Genomic DNA, 20,172 nt, shown 5'->3' on the forward strand with positions numbered 1-20,172 from the left:
GAGCTCACCACATCATGAGGAACTATATTAAAGGGGTCGCATAAGGAACTGTTGTGGAGTCACCACAACATGAGGAATTGTATTAAGGGATCACATGAGGACCTGTTGTGAGCTCACCACAATATGAGGAACTGTATTAAAGGAGTCGCATAAGGAACTGTTGTGGAGTCACCACAACATGAGGAACTGTATTAAGGGGTCACACGAGGACCTGTTGTGAGGTCACCACAACATGAGGAACTGTATTAAAGGGGTCGCATAAGGAACTGTTGTGGAGTCACCACAACATGAGGACCTGTTGTGGGCTCACCACAACATGAGGAACTGTATTAAGGGGTCACATGAGGACCTGTGGTGGGGTCACCACAACATGAGGAATTGTATTAAAGGAGTCGCATAAGGAACTGTTGTGGAGTCACCACAACATGAGGACCTGTTGTGGGTTCACCACAACATGAAGAACTATATTAAAGGGGTCGCATAAGGAACTTTTGTGGGTTCACCACAACATGAGGAACTGTATTAAAGGGGTCGCAGTGTTAGGAAGGTTGAGAAGCACTGGTGTAGATGAACCCTTTGTTGTTAACCGGCCTTAGGACAGCATTTTCATGCCCACTCCAGAATGAATTGCTATTGAATCAGGCTTTTGTCTGGCCTGTTTGTTGAGACTGGAAATGTGACGGCAAAAAGCAGCCTTTGCCTGGCATGGGTTTTGACAGCTTGAGGCACCGCCAGTTTCCATCATGGAAAACGCTCCCGCTAAGTACGGCTCTTGGTTCCTAGTTGGTGTTCTTCTTCTTCGCCTGCCTTCTCCACCAGCTCCGATTACTCACGACACCTTCCTCCAAGACAAACGGCTTCGAGTCCGTCTTCTTCCCTGGACGTTGGATACGAACATCCCAAATTCAGTCGCGATGAAGGCTGGGGAGCCTTGGCTGAAGCTATCACGTCTCTGCTTGGAAGAACTCTATGGAGTTGGTTGAAATAAGAACAGTGCCAGAGCTTCCCAACTTTGAAAGTGACATAGAAATGGATAATCGTCCTAACAGGTGGTGAAGTTATCACAAAAGGAAGCAACGCTGCCTTACAATCAGACGGATAAAGGTGCCCATTTTCCATTATTTTGGACTACCGGCTGTGCCGTGCATTTAGGTAATGTGTAGCTTGGCCTCCAAAAATGATATTTGAGGTCTGATTGTTGTTCCCGTTCTCTCTTCGGTACTGCGCCGTAAACAATGATTTTCCCTGTTTGAAGGACCAAACCCAAAGGAAATTCTTACCTACCTTGGACTCTCCTTCAGTCCTTGTATTACCGTATATACTCGAGTATATGCTTACCCGAATATAAGCCAAGGCACCTAATTTTGTCACAAAAAACTGGGATAACTTATTGGCTCGAGTATAAGCCGAGGGTGGGAAATGCAGCAGTTACGGGTAAATTTCAAAATAAAAATAGATACAGTAGAGTCTCACTAATCCAAGCCTCGCTTATCCAAGCCTCTGGATAATCCAAGCCATTTTTGTAGTCAATGTTTCCAATATATCGTGATATTTTGGTGCTAAATTCGTAAATACAGTAATTACAACATAACATTACTGCGTATTGAACTACTTTTTCTGTCAAATTTGTTGTATAACCTGATGTTTTGGTGCTTAATTTGTAAAATCATAACCTAATTTGATGTTTAATAGGGTTTTCCTTAATCCCTCCTTATTATCCAAGATATTCGCTTATCCAAGCTTCTGCCGGCCCGTTTAGCTTGGATAAGTGAGACTCTACTGTATTATTTTCTTGTATTTATTATTATTATTATTATTATTATTATTACATGTATTATTTTACTCTATTATTATGAAAAGGATACAAATGCACATTTACACCGAAGAAGATGAAAATAATGATTTAATCAGAGTTGGACAGTCTTATCTTAAATGTGAGTTTTATGTAAATATTCAAAAACATTTAACCTACGGATGCCTCAATTAATGTAATTTTATTGGTATCTATTTTTATTTCTGAAATTTACCACCCTCAGCTTATACTTGAGTAAATGTTTTCCCAGTTTTTTGTGGTAAAATTAGGTGTCTTGGCTTATATTTGGGTCGGCTTATATTCGAGTATATACAATAGTTTCCGCTCAGTCATCTCAGCTGGAGGGAGAGGAGAGGCAGAATCTTTTAACGGTTCAGGAACAGAACGTTAGAGGATGATAATATTTTTGCAATTGTTCTTGGTATGTAATATGATATAAATGGAACAGCCTTTTAATACCGTATTAATACCATTTTAATACCGTATTAATACCAGTATAAGCCGAGAGTGGTAAATTTCAGAAATAAAAATAGATACCAATAAAATTACATTAATTGAGGCATCAGTAGGTTAAATGTTTTTGAATATTTACATAAAGCTCAAATTTAAGATAAGACTGTCCAACTCTGATCAAATCATGATTCTCATCTTCTTCAATGTAAATGTGCTTATGTATCCTTTTAATAATAATAAAATAATACATGTAATAATAATAATAAATAATAGAGTAAAATAAATGTAATAGCAACAATAAGAGAGAAATAATAAATGTAATAATACCAATAATAATAGAGAAAAATAATAAGTGTACCATATATTCTCAAGTATAAGCTGACCCAAATATAACCCAACCAGGACTCTCACTCGAGCATAAGCCTAGGGGAGATTTTTCAGTCTTAAAAAAGGGCTGAAAAACTAGGCTTATACTCGAGTATATACAGTAATTCTCAGCCAAGGGCCTGGTAGTGAACTCTCTTTGTCTAATCCTCCTCCAAATGTATTGCAAAGGTGAGAAAACAGAGTGCACAGAGGTTGGAAATCTCATTCATGGGTTTCCAATGGTGAGTCTTCAGTCTCTAGTCTTGTTGACCTTCTGGTTCCACCAAACGTGAAGACCTGGTTCCGATGTTAGATGAGAAAATAATCCATCGGCCGCAGAGTTTACAAGGTGAAGCTAAAGCCGAAGTGTGTGGTTAATGCTGCCTCCGTCCCGCACAGAGGGCCCCTTCAAAGCCATAAATTGGCCACTTTGTCTTGGGACGGAGCTTTGTTGATGTTTAGAGGGAACATGTAAGTGGGCCTGGACGTCACCGTTTGGCAGGAGACAATCAAAGTATTCAGGCTGCGGGTGGGAGCCCTTGGCGCAGGAAGCGGGAGCCAGCCTGGGCTTGGAGACGGTGGCATTTCGGAGGCAGGCAGGTGAGTTGGAGATGAACTTTGAGCATTTCGTGGAAGTCCTGAGCATTTCGTGGAGGGAGGTTGCTTCTGGATGACAAAGGGGCCGGGCTGTGGCACAGGCTGGTTAGCAGCCAGCTGCAATAAATCACTCTGACCAAGAGGTCACGAGTTCGAGGCCAGCCCGTATTGGGGTGAGCACCCGACAATTAAAAATAAAATATAGCCCCTGGTTGCTGACCTAAGCAACCCAAAAGATAGTTGCATCTATCACGTAGGAAATTTAGGTACCACTTATATGTGAGGAGGCTAATTTACAACACCATAAAAATCATCCAGCCGTTGGAATGAGGAAGTTGCCGTCACAGTGGATGATGAAGCAGCTGCTCCTCCTGTGGCCGGAATCAAGCATACCCTCAGGAAGCTGGAGAAGGTTTAAATTGCCTCTGCGTCTGTCTCTGTCTTTGTTTTATGTTTATATGCCATTTAATATTTACCTTATATGTGTACAATATGATCCGCCCTGAGTCCCCTTCGGGGTCAATGTTTAGGTGCCTTGGCATATATTCGGGTCGGCTTATACTCGAGTATATACAGTACATATTCATCAATCGGACATAAAGCCCAACCCTGACATTGTTTGTTTACATTAGAAAACCAGTTGAGAACTACAGTTGTCGAATAAATAACATTAAATAAGTGTGATCTCATGAAGAAAGGGGTCATGATAAAAATGGACAAGGAACTATTGATCTTTTTGGTCAGGTAGGCAACCGATTAAATGGGCAAACAGATCTTTCTGGTCAGTTTATTGAAGGAAAGCAGTATATATATAAACGGACACAGGCAAACATGCAGTGCCTTGTTAGTGACATATAATGAGACACAAATACACAGACAAAGGCAAAGGCTTCTCCTTTCATTTCCGGCTCTGGAGGCGGTGCAAATCTCTGGCTCTGGAGGAGGTGCTTTTTCTCCCATTTCCAAGCCGAGGAGCCGGCGTTGTCCGTAGACACCTCCTGGTCAAGCGGCCGGCATGATTCCTTGGAGCGTCTTTTTGCCTTTTCCTGCCGGAGCAGTACCTATTTATCTACTCACGCCGGCATGTCTTCGAATTGCTAGGTTGGCAGGAGCTAAAGCGAACACCCCGTCCCATGGATTCGAACTGCCGACCTTCAGGTCAGCAGTTCCGCGGCACAAGCGTTTAACCCATTGGGCCACCGTGGCCCCTCGATTTATAAAAACCCTCAATTCATCCAAAATCCATACTCATGTATATGTCAATCTCTTATACATGAAATTGACGTATACATATCAGGCATGGGCAAACTTCGGCCCTCCGGGTGTTTTGGACTTCAACTCCCATCATTCCTAACAGCCTACCGGCTGTTAGGAATGGTGGGAGTTGAAGTCCAAAACACCCGGAGGGCCGAAGTTTGCCCATGCCTGATATATAGTCATTCCTGAGCAGCAAAAGGAGCTCTTATTCGGGGAGGTGGATGCTTTGCTTTGCTGCCAGCATCTTGGAACATACCGTGTTTCCCCGAAAATAAGACAGTGTCTTATATTAATTTTTTGCTCCCAAAGATGCTCTAGGTCTTATTTTCAGGGGATGTCTTATTTTTCCATGAAGAAGGGTTCACATTTATTGTTGAACAAAAAAAAGAACATTTATTATATGCTGTACAGTAGTTGTCATCATAAACCAGCATAACCAGACAAACTGTGAATCCTATCAAGAATTTCTTGTTACTATCAATATTTCCATGTACAACACTTTCTGGTACGTACATTTACCGATCCTGCAAGCGGGCATGCTTCCAAACAAATACTTTGCTAGGTCTTACTTTCGAGGGAGGCCTTATATTTAGCAATTCAGGAAAACCTCTACTAGGTCTTATTTTCTGGGGATGTCTTATTTTAGGGGAAACAGGGTATATGTCTGTACGTCTTAACCTATTTAATGCAGACATCGCTCAGCCTGCCAGGAGCCTTGAAGCAATGCAGAACAGATTGGCATTGTCCTTACGACACGGCACAGGAAATGTAGTGCGCTTGGGCCTTGTAGAAAGCCGGCTTTGTGGGCTGTTGTGTGTCGCCCACGGTGCTTTGGCAAGTGTTCGCGGCATTGGATGGAAGATTTGCAAATGATGGATGGCACGAAAGCTTGTGCCTAGTCTCTGATCTTCGCTCTATCCTTCTTTTTCCTTATTTCCTTCTTGTAATTCTCTAAGTAGAACTTATGAAGCATGAGATAAATATACACACATACATACCAACAGACTGCATTATTTACCGTATATACTCGAATATAAGCCGACTCAAATATAAGCCGAGGCATCTACCCTGTTTCCCCTAAAATAAAACTTGGCTGTTCACACAGGCTTTTGAATAAGTACCACCCTCTTGAATGTTAAATTCTTGTACAAATGGTTGTCCCTTGATCGGTTGCATGCGCATGGGTAATTTCTCTATATAGCCTCAGGGTTCAACTCACTTTTGGGTTCTCCCCAATGTTCTTATAGCACTTTTAACTTCCTCCATGTTTACAAGTCTCACTTAGTGCACTTTGATCAACCCATCCTTAATGTTTTATTGATGTGTTTTTAACTTTTGGGGGAGGCCTTATATTTAATGGTTTGATTTTAATTGTATGTTTTAATTTTTCATTTGTGCGTTTTCGGTATTTGATGTTTTTGTATGTATATTCTTTTGCATTTGTAAGCCGCCCTGAGTCCCTGCGGGGAGATAGAGGCGGGGTACAATAATAAAATAATAATAATAATAATAATAATAATTATTATTATTATAATTATTATTATTATCCCCAGAAAATAAGACCTAGTAGAGGTTTTGCTGAATTGCTAAATATAAGGCCTCCCCCCCCAAAAGTAAGACCTAGTAAAGTTTTTGTTTGGAAGCATGCCCGCCAAACAGAACATTAAAGCATGCAGGATTGGTAAATGTACATACCATGGATGGAAATAATGGTAGTAACAAGAAATTCTTGATAGGATTCACAGTTTGTCTGGTTATGCTGGTTTATGACGACAACTACTGTACAGTATATAATGTGTGTTGGTAACACATGGATTATATTTTGGTTTAGAGACGTGTTTTTGAAGCATTTAGTATATTTTGAATCTTTATCATCCTTGGTGGCACATTGAATGTTCTATGACAATAGCATATATAGAAATTACTGTTTTATAGTTTACTAGCTGTGCCTGGCCACGCGTTGCTGTGGCGAAGTATGGTGGTATGGGAAATAAAGTATTGAGGTATTGGTGGTAGTTAAGGTAAAGGGTCCCCTGGGCTGAGTGGGTTGCTAGGAGACCAAGTGAGCGGAGCTTAGCCTTCTAACTGGCAGCAATTGGATAAAAACAATTATTCCTCTCCCTCTAATTAGGACTTTATTTTTCTTTTCTTTTTGTTGTATCAACCTAGAGGCATGGATGAGGGGTTGTGATGTCAATTTTCGAGGTTGTGGGGTGTTTACTTTTGTTGTTTTGTCCGCTGCCGTGATGCCATCACTCTTTTATATATATAGATATTATTGGATTACATTTGTAGTTATAGTGGCCTCTTGCCTGTGCATTTCAGGGAATCCTTTCTTTGTATTGTTTCTGTAGCTTCTGCCTTTGCAACTGCTTGAAAATGATAATATCGCACACTAGAAACCACTTAGTCAGCTCAGGTCCCATGGATTCAATTGGTTTGCTTTGCCAGAATCCCTTTTGTGTCTCCGCATTATTTACTCTTTCCTTGCGAGGCCTGCTTTGTGTTCTTCCTTCACGGCTGAATGTTGTCCTGCTTTTACAGCTCCCGGGACAAGAGGGTCTGTGTTACAAACTAGTGAATTACATTGGCTGGGTTTTCTTGCTCTCTTAAATCAGCGACGGGTTCATTGTTTTGGAGATGAAGGTCTCCAAAGGTTTCCCAGGGACCCTTGGTGAATTGTCCCGATGCCTCATTTCCCTCCACTCTCCTTGTTCTCCCAACTTTGCATCTCAAGAGATGGTTTTATGGGTCCGCATGTTGTCAGGAAGGCTAGTAGCATCGCAAGCCTGCCTTTCACGACCCCAAAACCAGGGAGACCTTGCGGTTCTGTGCTAAATTTTATTTAACGCTCTCCCCAGGAATGAGGAGACACTGAATAGGAATAAAGGAGGAGGGAGAATGAAGTCATGATTCCAATGAGATTTAAACCCGAGGATAAAATAGTTCAAAGCCTGCACTGGAGCGACAACAGGGTGTCCTCGGAGTCATTTAAATTGCCATTCCACATGGCGAAATGTGGATTTGTTGCTTGGCTTGCATTGTGTAGTCTCTTGTTGTATGGATCTACAAAGAATTAGATTGGCCGGACCAAGAGCAACGTTGCCAGATCTGGGGGGATGCACTTTGGAGTCTCCTGGTTTGGAAAGAAATGGAGAAATGAAATACAGATACCTTTCCCCTTCCCTCCTTCCTTCCTTCTTTGCTTCCTTCCTTCTCTCCTTCCATCCATCCTTCCTTCCTTCCCTCCAACCCTCATTCCGTCCTTCCATCCTTCCTTCCTTCCTTCCTTCCTTCTCTCCTTCCTTTCTTCCTTCCCTCCTTCTGTCGTTCCTTCCTTCCTTCCATCCTTCTCTCCTTCCTTCCTTCCCTCCTGTCGTTCCTTCCTTCCTTCTGTCCTTCCATCCATCCATCCTTCCTTCCGTCCTTCTCTCCTTCCTTCCTCCTTCTGTCGTTCCTTCCTTCCATCCTTCCTTCCTTCTCTCCTTCCTTCCTTCTTTCCTTCCATCCTTCCTTCCTTCTCTCCTTCCTTCCCTCCTTCTGTCATTCCTTCCTTCCTTCTTTCCTTCCATCCATCCATCCTTCCTTCCTTCCTTCCTTTTGTTCCTTCTCTCCTTCCTTCCTCCTTCTGTCGTTCCTTCCTTCCTTCCATCCTTCCCTCCTTCTGTCATTCCTTCCTTCCTTCCTTCCCTCCTTCTGTCATTCCTTCCTTCCTTCCTTCTTTCCTTCCTTCCTTCCTTCCCTCCCTCCTTCTGTCGTTCCTTCTTTCCTTCCTTCCTTCCTTCCCTCCCTCCTTCTGTCATTCCTTCCTTCCTTCCTTCTTTCCTTCCTTCCTTCCTTCCTTCCCTCCTTCTGTCATTCCTTCCTTCCTTCTCTCCTTCCTTCCCTCCTTCTGTCATTCCTTCCTTCCTTCTTTCCTTCCTTCTCTCCTTCCTTCCTTCCTTCCTTCCTTCTTTCCTTCCTTCCTTCCCTCCTTCTGTCGTTCCTTCTTTCCTTCCTTCCTTCCTTCCTTCTTTCCTTCCTTCCACCCATCTATCCTTCCTTCCTTCCCTCCTTCTGTCATTCCTTCCTTCCTTCTCTCCTTCCTTCCTTCCTTCTGTCATTCCTTCCTTCCTTCTCTCCTTCCTTCCTTCCTTCCTTCTTTCCTTCCTTCCTTCCTTCCTTCCCTCCTTCTGTCATTCCTTCCTTCCTTCCTTCTCTCCTTCCTTCCTTCCTTCTTTCCTTCCTTCCTTCTCTCCTTCCTTCCCTCCTTCTGTCATTCCTTCCTTCCTTCTCTCCTTCCTTCCTTCCTTCTTTCCTTCCTTCCTTCCTTCCTTCTCTCCTTCCTTCCCTCCTTGTCATTCCTTCCTTCCTTCCTTCCTTCCTTCCTTCCTTCCTTCCTTCCTTCCTTCCTTCCTTCCTTCCTTCCTTCCCTCCCTCCTTCTGTCGTTCCTTCTTTCCTTCCTTCCTTCCATCCATCCATCTATCCTTCCTTCCTTCCCTCCTTCTGTCGTTCCTTCCTTCCTTCCTTTCTTCCTTCTCTCCTTCCTTCCCTCCTCTCTTCTTCCTTCTTTCCCTCCTTCTCTCCTTCCTTCCTTCCTTCCTTCCTTCCTTCCTTCCTTCCTTCCTTCCTTCCTTCCTTCCTTCCTTCCTTCCTTCCTTCCTTCCTTCCTGGAAGAATCTATCACAAGGTTGGCTTGAGTCAACTTGTTCCTCTGAAAGTCCCTGCTAATTTTTTTTTTTTGGAATTTAGAAAAACGGTTTTTTCGAAATGTTGTTAGGGATTTGCCTAAAAAGGGAAAGGAAAGCCAATATGAAAGGATATCAGCTGTGAAAATAGGCTTTCATCTATATAAAAGAAAGCTGACGGAAGCGTGGTTAAGGACGGGAGACACCTGAGTCAGCAGTTGGGGTTCCCTTACCTGGCATGACCTGAACGCATGTGCTCTTTCTTGCTCAGTCAGCTCTAATGCTTGGAGCGTTGAACCAGAACCAGTCAGGCTTGAGTTCAAGTCCTTCTCAGCCATAAAGCTTGGTGGGTAACCTTCAGACAGTTGCATTCTCTCTCAGATCTGCACTATATTGTTGTAAAGGCAAAATCAAAGAGCACATCTGTTACCCTGGACAGAAACAAACATAGTGTACATTTATCTACATGCATAGTGGTGCAGTGGTTTAACTGCTGAGCTGCTGAACGTGCTGACTGAAACGTCGGCAGTTCGAATCTGGGTAGCGGGGTGAGCTCCTGCTGTTAGCCCCAGCTTCTGCCAACCTATCACTTCGAAAACATACAGATGTGGGTAGATCAATAGGTACCGCTCCAGCGGGAAGGTAGCAGTGCTCCATGCAGTCGTGCCGGCCACATGACCCAGTTAAAAAAAAAAAATATGAAGTGACCTAATTCTTCTTCCTTGGGTCCTGCATAACTTGAAGCAGAGAGTGTTTGAGGCTCGGGACATCTGTAGGGACATCAAGATGCTTCTTTATAAAGCTATAATCCTCCCAACCCTGTTATATGTCTGCAAAACACGGACGGACGGTCTACAGACATCACACTCAATTCCTGGAATGATTCCATCAACGTTGTATAAGAAAAATCCCGCAAATCTCTTGGGAAGAGAGGCAGACAAATGTCAGCGAGCTGGAAGAAGCAAAGACCACTAGCATTGAAGCAATGCTCCTGCGCCATCAGCTCCGCTGGACTAAATGCCATGTTGTCCTAATGCCCAAATTACTATACTCCCAACTCAAGAACAAGAAACATAATGTGTTGTCGAAGGCTTTCATGGCCGGAATCACCGAGTTGTTGTGCGTTTTCCGGGCTGTATGGCCATGTTCCAGAAGTATTATCTCCTGACGTTTTGCCCACATCTATGGCAGGCATGCTCAGAGCCTCACGTACCTCACAACCTCTGAGAATGCCTGCCATAGATGTGGACGAAACGTCAGGCCAGAACATGGCCATACAGCCTGGAAAACACACAACAACCCAGGGAAACATAATGTTGGTGGACAGGAAAAAGAGATTGAAAGATGGGCTTAAAGCTAACTGAATGGGAAACAATTTAGAATAAAAAATTAAAATACACTTATTCTTCGGACCTACAAGAAAACTGGATGAAAATGTTTAATCAATGGTATGTAACACCGGAAAAAAATTGTAATTATGTACAAAAAGACCCAGAATCTCTGTTGGAAATGTAAAAAACAAGTAGGAACATTTTATTATGCCTGGTGGACCTGCCCTGGATCGTCCAAATTCTAGAGACAAATACTTAGGAAAAACCTTCCCAATGAAGCCTGAATATTGCCTTCTAGGTTTAACGGAAAGTATAACGGACTTAAAAAGAAATGATGATATCTTATTAACTTTTATAACGACGGCGGCAAGAATGATTTTCACAAGATTTTTGAAACTACAAGAAATACCTACAAAGGAGCTTTGGATTCGAAAATTAGACGAAATTTATGATATGGACAGGTTAACCTTTCTTTTAAAAGAAAATACTGGAAGAATTTTAAAAACAACAGATTGGAAAGGATACAAGGAATACAGGAAGAAAATAAAGATTTAAACAAGAGTCAAGTCATGAGGTCATTGAAGAGTCTAAAAATGCAAATAATTGATTATATTAGATGATTGACAACGAGAAGAACAAAGAATGGAAGACCAATTTACCCCTAATTTTTCCTAGGATTTTTTCCTTTTTTAAAAAATAATAATTATTTTTTCTTTCTTCTTTTCTTCTTAGTCATTCTCTCTTTTCTATTTTATAATATTGTCCCCCTACTTTTTATGTAGTAAAATCTTTTCCTTTAATAAAAATTATGAAAAAAGAAAGAAAGGGCTTAAAGCTAACCTCATGGACACGAAGAGTGAACTGGGCAGCTCTGACCCTTGAGTGCTCTAACTGGAGGTCAGCTGTGACCAGAAGTGCTGTGGAATTCAAAGAGGCACAATGCAAGGCGAAAGGGAGAAACGTGCCAAGAGGAGAAAGAAAGTACATAACCTGAATGAACTCCTAACTTCCTCTCTTAGCAAAGAAATCTGCTGGTGACCAGAGGACAGTCTGGTCATCTTCTGGGAAGCGTGAATGAGAGTCGCCAACAAACTTTTGGAGATGGGAACATCAGCTGTTAGCCTGGGTAAAGACAGGAGCCCTCTTCTCAAGGCTAAAGCTAATAAAAAGAGGGAGATTTAGCACACACCATTTGGGTTAGACAAAAAATGGCATTGTTCCTTCAACCCTTTCAAGGTGCTGCCAAGCCCACATAGCATTTAAATCACTTCCATGTGGGGGACGTTCTCCACGGTTACCCCCTATTTAAAAAAAAAAACCCTCTTTTTCCTCCGTGTTCACAAATGTTCACAAATGTACTCGTTTCCCTTGTTTCTTTTCTGCTGTTTCAGTGAAACCAGCTCAGGAAATTCCAATCAAATCCAGCCCAGGAGTGGCTCTCTTCGTTCTCTCCCTCGCCGAAAGAAAGCAGAGGTCTTTAATTTTTATTAATGACGACTGCGGTTCAATTAGCCCTCAAAACTTTCGGAGTTCCGGGCCGTTAAACCTGCCGGGAATTGAGCTGTCCTTTGCTTTGTGGAGACTTCAGAAAACATCGCCTTGTTTGCAGAAAGGCCTTTAATCTGACACAAGTGGGCCCTTCGGGAAGGCGCATTGGCATTGCAGACCGACATAAGCAGTCAAGGTTCCCCATAAGTACTTGACCAAACAAACTCCCATTGACGTTTTAAGAAGCGCCCCGGTCGAGAATGACTGCTTCGGGCTCAGCTCCAAGTGAGACCAAAGTAGTATTATGTCTCCGACATATTCCTTTCTCAAGCTGAGTCCCCTCGGGGAGATAGGGCGGAATACAAATCAATTATTATTATTATTATTATTTTATGACACAGCAAACAAGATAGATATGCTGGATTTCGTATCACAAAATCACAAGTCGAACACTTCCCAAGTGTCTAGGACATTATTATTATTATTATTATTATTATTATTATTATTATTATTATTATTATTTTATTAAGACACAGCAAACAAGATAGACATGCTGGATTTCGTTTCACAAAATCACAAGTCGAACACTTCCCAAGTGTCTAGGACATTATTATTATTATTTTATTATGACACAGAAAACAAGATAGATATGCTGGATTTCGTATCACAAAATCACAAGTCAAACACTTCCCAAGTGTCTAGGACATTATTATTATTATTATTATTATTATTATTATTATTATTATTATTATTATTATTTTATTATGACACAGCAAACAAGATAGATATGCTGGATTTCGTATCACAAAACCACAAGTCGAACACTTCCCAAGTGTCTAGGACAGGGGTCCCCAAACTTTTTAAGCCGAGGGCCGGTCCACAATCCTTCAGACTGTTGAGGGGCCGGATTATCATTTGAAAAAAAAAATACAAACAAATTCTGATGCACATTGCACATGTCTTATTTGTAGTGCAAAAACAACAACAACAAGAACAATGAAAAAACAATACAATATTTAAAAATAAAAATAATTTTAACCAACATACATTTATCAGGATTTCAATGGGAAGTGTGCTTCTGCTTCTGGCCAATGAGATAGTCAAGTTAATTAGGATTGTTGTTGTTGTTGTTGTTGTTGTGTGCCTTCAAGTCATTTCAGACTTTGGGCGAGTCTAAGTCTAAAATGTATTTATTTATTATTTATTTATTTACTGCATTTATTTACTACATTTGTATCACACCCTTCTCACCCCAAAGGGGACTCAGAGTGGCTTTCAAATTATATGTACATACAATATATTATATTATTAGCATAGCACAATATTAGCATTATATATTACTTTATTGAACTATACCACTATACTATAATATTATTAGTAATATTATATGTAATAAAGAATATATAATTAATATTATTATATGGTATTATTATTAGTGTTATATTGTATTACATTATAATATTATTATCAATATTATATGTATATATAATATATTATATTATAAAACTGAGGGCGGGGGCCAGGTAAATGACCTCGGAGGGCCGCATCCGGCCCCCGGGCCTTAGTTTGGGAACCCCTGGTCTAGGACATTATTATTATTATTATTATTTTATTATGACACAGCAAACAAGATAGATATGCTGGATTTCGTATCACAAAATCACAAGTCGAACACTTCCCAAGTGTCTAGGACTGTGTGATGTATTTTCAAATGATGCGCGCAGATCCCAGTAGGGTGGCCTTTTGCAGTTGGCAGATCGTGATTTTGTCAATGTCTATTGTTTCCAAATGCCGGCTGAGATCTTTTGGCACAGCACCCAGTGTGCCCATCACCACTGGGACCACCTGCACTGGTTTCTGTCAGAGTCTTTGAAGTTCAATCTTGAAGTCCTGAGAGCGGCTGAGTTTTTCCTGTTGTTTTTCGTCAATGCGACTGTCACCTGGGATGGCGACATCAATGATCCAAACCTTTTTCTTTCTTTTCCACAACTGTGATGTCTGGTGTGTTGTGTTCCAGAACTTTGTCAGTCTGGATTCGGAAGTCCCACAGTATCTTTGCGTGCTCATTTTCCAATACTTTTGCAGGTTTGTGATCCCACCAGTTCTTTGCTGCTGGGAGGTGGTACTTGAGGCATAAGTTCCAATGAATCATTTGGGCCACATAGTTGTGCCTCTGTTTGTAGTCTGTCTGTGTGATTTTCTTACAGCAGCTGAGGAGATGATCAATTGTTTCATCAGCTTCCTTGCACAGTCTGCATTTTGGGTCATCAGCTGATTTTTCAATCTTGGCCTTAATTGCATTTGTCCTGATGTCTTGCTCCTGGGCTACAAGGATCAGGCCTTCTGTCTCCTTCTTCAGTGACCCATTTGTGAGCCAGTGCCAAGTCTTCTCCTTATCTGCTTTTCCTTCAATTTTGTCAAGGAACTTTCCATGCAATGTTTTGTTGTGCCAGCTGTCAGCTCTAGTTTGTAGTGCGGTTTTCTTGTACTGGTTTTTTGTCTGCTGTGCTTTGAGGAGTTTCTGATTTTTGACTTTTGATGATGATGATGATTATTATTATTATCATCAAACCCTTCGGGGCTTTCACACCAGAAGCAACTTGCAGTCTTCTCAAGAGCAGAAAAATGTGGGTGTCAAGGACATGGAGCAGAAATGTACTCACAAGTCAACAAGACCCATTGTCTGGCTCTGAGATAGTCCTCATGTAACTCTGCTTTCCTCTTCCCTCTCTAGAGAGACTACTGAGAAGCCACGATGCTCCACGAAGTGACCCTGTGGCTGCTGCTCGTGGCGCTCGGCATCTCCGCGGTGGCGGGGGGAGGCGCCGGAGGAGGGTACCCGCAGATCAAGTACATGCAGCCCGTGGTGAAAGGACCCCTCGGACCTCCGTTTCGGGAAGGCAAAGGGCAGTACATAGGTGAGTCGGGCGCAGATGTGGAGTGGATTTTGACTTGAAAGAAAAACAGTTTATAGCCATTCAAGTTTTATTGCCGATGTGCTCTTTTCCTTCTGTATGCATGTATGTCTTGGGAACAGTCCGTGATGTTTCGCAGCCTAAAGCAAAGGGCCAAGTAATGCCCCATTTTCCATTTGACACACAGAACTTTACAATATACCAGATTGATCTAAATATAAAACAAAGTATCTCTGGTATCTGCTGGGGTTTGGTTTCAGGACTCCCTGTGGATACTCAAACTAAGTGAATTCTCAAGTCCTATTCTGTACAATAGTATATTAAAATAGGTAAAGGTAAAGGACATTAAGTCTAGTCGTGTCCGACTCTGGGGGTAGGTGCTCATCTCAATTTCTAAGCAGAAATGATGTAATAATAATAATAATAAGAAGAGCCGGCATTGTCCGTAGACACCTCCAAGGTCATGTGGCCATAGGCATGACTGCTTGGAGTGCCATTACCTTCCTGCCAGAGCGGTACCTATTTATCTACTCACATTTGCATGTTTTCAAACTGCTAGGTTGGCAGAAGCTGGGGCTAAGAGTGGGTGCCAATTTTCCTCACATGTCTTGCAGCCCACAGGTTGGGAAACACTTCTTTAGAGCATTCAAGGTTACTGTATTTTAGACTGAGTTTGAAAGGATGCTATTGTAACAACGTCTCCAGATCTGGTCCAGATCCATCAAGCCATGGAGGAGCCTTTGTTGACAAACCAACCAACCAATCAACATACATACTTTGAGTTGCTGTGAGTCTTTCGGGCTGTATGGCCATGTTCCAGAGCTTTCTCGTCTTTCTCTTCTCCAGGAGAGAAAGCTTCTGGAACATGGCCATACAGCCTGAAAGACTCACAGCAACCCAGTGATTCCGGCCATGAAAGCCTTCGACAATACGTACATACTTTGACTTTAGATCGGTGCATGTGGTACGGAAGAAGGTTAATCCCACACATCTCTCCGCTGCGTTGCAATAAACAGAGGGAAGGTCTCTCCTTCTTTCCCTTTTCCCCCTTCTGCCTTTTTCCAGCTGCTGCAAAGTTTTTATCTGAAGTTCAGCCAAAGAGAACAAAACGAAGCACAGACTCCAGCGCAGTCTCACTGAGAAAGGAACGTTTTGGGCTGCTGATGGGCTCCGATTCAAGTCTCTCTCTGAGTGTCTCCCTGCTGGTGTTTATGTCTTCCAATATGTTCTTCCCATGCCACCGTGGAGTAGGCCGGGTTTGTGAAAACAGCCCAACAGCAGCCTTGGGTGGCAGAGAGCCAAGAGGGCCAGGTAGTCAGAGCCCAGCAAAGAACGAGGGTCCCTCAAGGATGAAGGGCTAATCTTAGCCATCTCCTTCCTCTGGTCATGCAAACCATGATGTGATCAAAACATTGCTGCTCAAGCGATGCAACAAAATGCAAGAATTGCCTGCCTGAAATACTTGGTGCACTGATTTTCCAGGTGATACATGTGACAGTCAGCCTTCTACAATATGCAGATTTTACTTTTGTGGATGTAAGGAGCCCACCGGTGGCGCAGCGGATTAAACCACTGAGCTGCTGAACTTGTGGACCGAAAGGTTGCAGGTTCGAATTTGGGGAGAAGAGTGAGTACCCGGTGTTAGCCCCAGCTTCTGTCAACCTAGCAGTTTGAAAACATGCAAATTTGAGAAGATCAATAGGGCTGTAGCGCAAGCTGGTTAGCAGCCAGAGTGCAACAAATCACTCTGACCAAGAGGTCCTGAGTTCGAGGCCAACCCGTGCCTGCGTTTGTCTCTGTCTCTGTTCTATGTTATATGGCATTGAATGTTTGCCTTTATGTGTGCAATGCGATCCACCCCGAGTCCCCTTCAGGGTGAGAAGGGCGGAATACAAATGCTGTAAATAAATAAATACCGCTCTGGCAGGAAGGTAACTGCGCTCTATGTAGTCATGCCTATGGCCACATGACCTTGGAGGTGTCTACGGACAAAGCCGGCTCTTCGGATTAGAAATGGAGATGAGCACCAACACCCAGTCGGACACGACTGGACTTAATGTCAGGGGAAAACCATTACCTTTACTATGAGTCTGTAGAGCAGGCGTGGTAGGCTGTTAGGAATTGTGGGAGTTGAAGTCCAAAACACCAGGAGGGCTGAAGTTTGCCCATGCCCACTCTAGACCCTCCAATACAATTCTACGGTCAATTTCGGTTATGTTGGAGGACATAAACATTCCTAGAAAACAAACTAGCATTTAGTTTTTAAATCCATTTTCCCATGTTTGTTGGCGCCTTATTCTCCTTATTCAGTGAGATTAGGCTGACTGTAAATAAAATTATCTTTGCAATAAAGAGAATCCTATTGCTGGACTTAAGAGGAGGCTCGGCTTTGCAATCAGGCAATGCTGCCCACAATGCATTGACAAAGGATGCCATCTAGTGGGTTTTCCAAAAATCTTAAGTCTTTCAAAGTCACATCTTCTAAGTTCGGATACCAAGCAATACTAAAGACAACCTGGTAGTGAGAGGATTTCTCCGATCGGGTATTTTTAAGATACTACCAGAAAAAAAGGACAATAACATTAAGAAAGCCTAGGTGCAGTGAGTACATAATGCTCCTAGGGAGAAATAATCATCCTAAGCATAGCTTATAATCAGAGCTTTCATTAAACGTTTAAATAATAATAATAATAATAATAACAACCACATTTTCCCACAGTGCTTGAGGCAGTGCGCAACACAGTTAAAATACATCACCATAAAATACATATCATAAAATGCATACATTAAAACACACCACCACAATTATATATGGAAAATCCCAAGGAAGGTTTGCCTCCCTATACTTAACTAAATATAGGCTGAAGTCCTCTGATAAATAGCTAAATTTCCCCTTCAGAAAAAATCAATTTAATTTCTTGCCAGTTGTGGTCCGCAATGTCCATGTTGAGGTGTCATGAAACGTCTCTTTTGTGTTATTCCCGACTTCAAAGGAACTATCCAAGGTGCTGAACCCCATGCCCAAAATAGATCCAGAGCCTTGGATAGCGAAGTCTGGAAGTGGAACCTGGAGCACATTCACTGTACGGAGAGACACCAACTTCCTCTGCTAAAGTTCTCAGCCATAGGTTTTTGCCTTACTTTTACAGGGATTATATTTTTAGGTGGCCCCAAAGTAAAACTTTAGGAGAATGAGAGAATGCTTCTGGAGCATGGCTATGCAGCCCAAAAAACTCAAGAGCAAACCAGTGATTCCGGCCATGAAAGCTTTCGACAACACATTGGAAATGAGCCTGTTTAGCATGGCTTGCAAAAGTAAATGTCTGGTTTTTATACCTACAGTAGAGACTCATTTATCCAACATTCACTTATCCAACATTCTGGATTATCCAACGCAGTCTGCCTCCCGCTTGGATCCACAGCTATTTCTCCAGGCAGCAAGGACTGAACTTTTTACTGATGTAATTTCCGACAATGTTGTTACTGCAAGTTCATTATATGCAATTCTATCTTTATTTCTAATCAATTTGTTAGTAACCAATGTTTTGTAGTCAATGTTTTCAATACATTGCAATGTTTTGGAGCTAAATTCGTAAATTCAGTAATTACTACATAACGTTACCATATACCGAACTGCTTTTTCTGGTCAATTTTGTTGTAAAACATGTTCTAGTGCTTAATTTGTAAAATCATAACGTTACTTGTCGTTTAATAGGCTTTTCCTTAATCCCTCCTTATTATCCAACATTTTCACTTATCCAATGTTCTGCCGGCCCGTTCATGTTGGATAAGTGAGACTCTACTGTATTTTATATGCCTGAGGTCATGCAAAAATGTCTTGGATGGATAGGAATCACAAGCGGAGAACGGTTAAGAAGCCCTGGTCTAGAAGAGAATATTGGGCATTTGTTTAACAACAGGATATATCAAGTGTGTTTCATTTCGTTGTCGAAGGCTTTCATGGCCGGGATCACAGGGTTGTTGTATGTATTCTGGGCTGTATGGCCATGTTCCAGAAGTATTCTCTCCTGACGTTTCACCCACATCTATGGCAGGCATCCTCAGAGGTTGTGAGGTATGGAGAAAACTAAGCAAAGAGGTTAATATATATCTGTGAAAAGTCCAGGGTGAGAGAGGCCAGTGTGAATGTTGTTAATCACCTCAATTAGCATTGAAAAACTTATCTGCTGTCTTCTTCCTGCCTCCGGGGCATCCTTTATTTAGAGTCGTTAACTGCCCTTGATTGATTCATGTCTGGAACTCCTCTGTTTTCAGAGTGTTGCTTTTTATTTACTGTACTGATTTTTGAGTTTTTTAATGCTGGTAGCCAGATTTTGTTCATTTTCATGATTTCCTCCTTTCCTCCTTTTCTCAGATATATATTAACCTCTTTGCTTAGTTTTCTACATACCTCACAACCTCTGAGGATGCCTGCCATAGATGTGGGTGAAACGTCAGGAGAGAATACTTTTGGAACATGGCCATACAGCCCAGAAAGCATATAACAACCCGACATTTATTATTTTTCTCTATTATTATTGGTATTATTACATTTATTATTATTACATACCTCACAACCTCTGAGGATGCCTGCCATAGATGTGGGTGAAACGTCAGGAGAGAATACTTCTGGAACATGGCCATACAGCCCGGAAAACATACAACAAGCCTACATTTATTATTTTTCTCTATTATTATTGGTATTGTTACATTTATTATTATTACATACCTCACAACCTCTAAGGATGCCTGCCATAGATGTGGGTGAAACGTCAGGAGAGAATACTTTTGGAACATGGCCATAGCCCGGAAAACATACAACAACCCTACATTTATTATTTTTCTCTATTATTATTGGTATTATTACATTTATTATTATTACATACCTCACAACCTCTAAGGATGCCTGCCATAGATGTGGGTGAAACGTCAGGAGAGAATACTTCTGGAACATGGCCATACAGCCCGGAAAACATACAACAACCTTGTGTTTCATTTGTTTTTCTTTTACGAATGAGGGTACACGTTAATTTTGTAGTAGTCGATTCGGAATAATATCACTATTCAAGACGGTGGAAGTGAGAAACCAAACCAGCAAAATGGAGACCATTTGATGTTCGGATGCTTAAAAAAACTGACCCCTCTGAACACTCTCCAGCCGTTCTTCTCTTTCTTAGTTGCCTTTAGTGGAAGTTCTCCTTGAGCCTGTCTGGGAGGGCAGGACATCCTTTGCGCCATTGCTGTTCCACACAGCGGAGCCTTGTTTCCGTGGCCAAACGTGTTC

General features: G+C 41.9%; 1 protein-coding gene across 2 annotated transcripts in view; it reads left to right on the top strand.

Annotated features, from left to right (window-relative positions):
• col8a2 (collagen type VIII alpha 2 chain) overlaps positions 1-20,172 on the top strand; it is a 186,535-nt gene that overhangs the window by 160,320 nt on the left and 6,043 nt on the right. For both annotated transcript variants that reach the window (XM_062962289.1, XM_062962290.1), the window contains one exon: positions 14,708-14,891. In XM_062962289.1, the coding sequence (XP_062818359.1) occupies positions 14,729-14,891 (163 nt within the window). In that variant the 5' untranslated portion in view covers positions 14,708-14,728. The remainder of the gene's footprint in view (positions 1-14,707; positions 14,892-20,172) is intronic.

Source organism: Anolis carolinensis, unplaced genomic scaffold (genome assembly GCF_035594765.1).
Source record: "Anolis carolinensis isolate JA03-04 unplaced genomic scaffold, rAnoCar3.1.pri scaffold_10, whole genome shotgun sequence".
In the NCBI taxonomy this organism is placed as follows: Eukaryota; Metazoa; Chordata; class Lepidosauria; order Squamata; family Dactyloidae; genus Anolis; species Anolis carolinensis.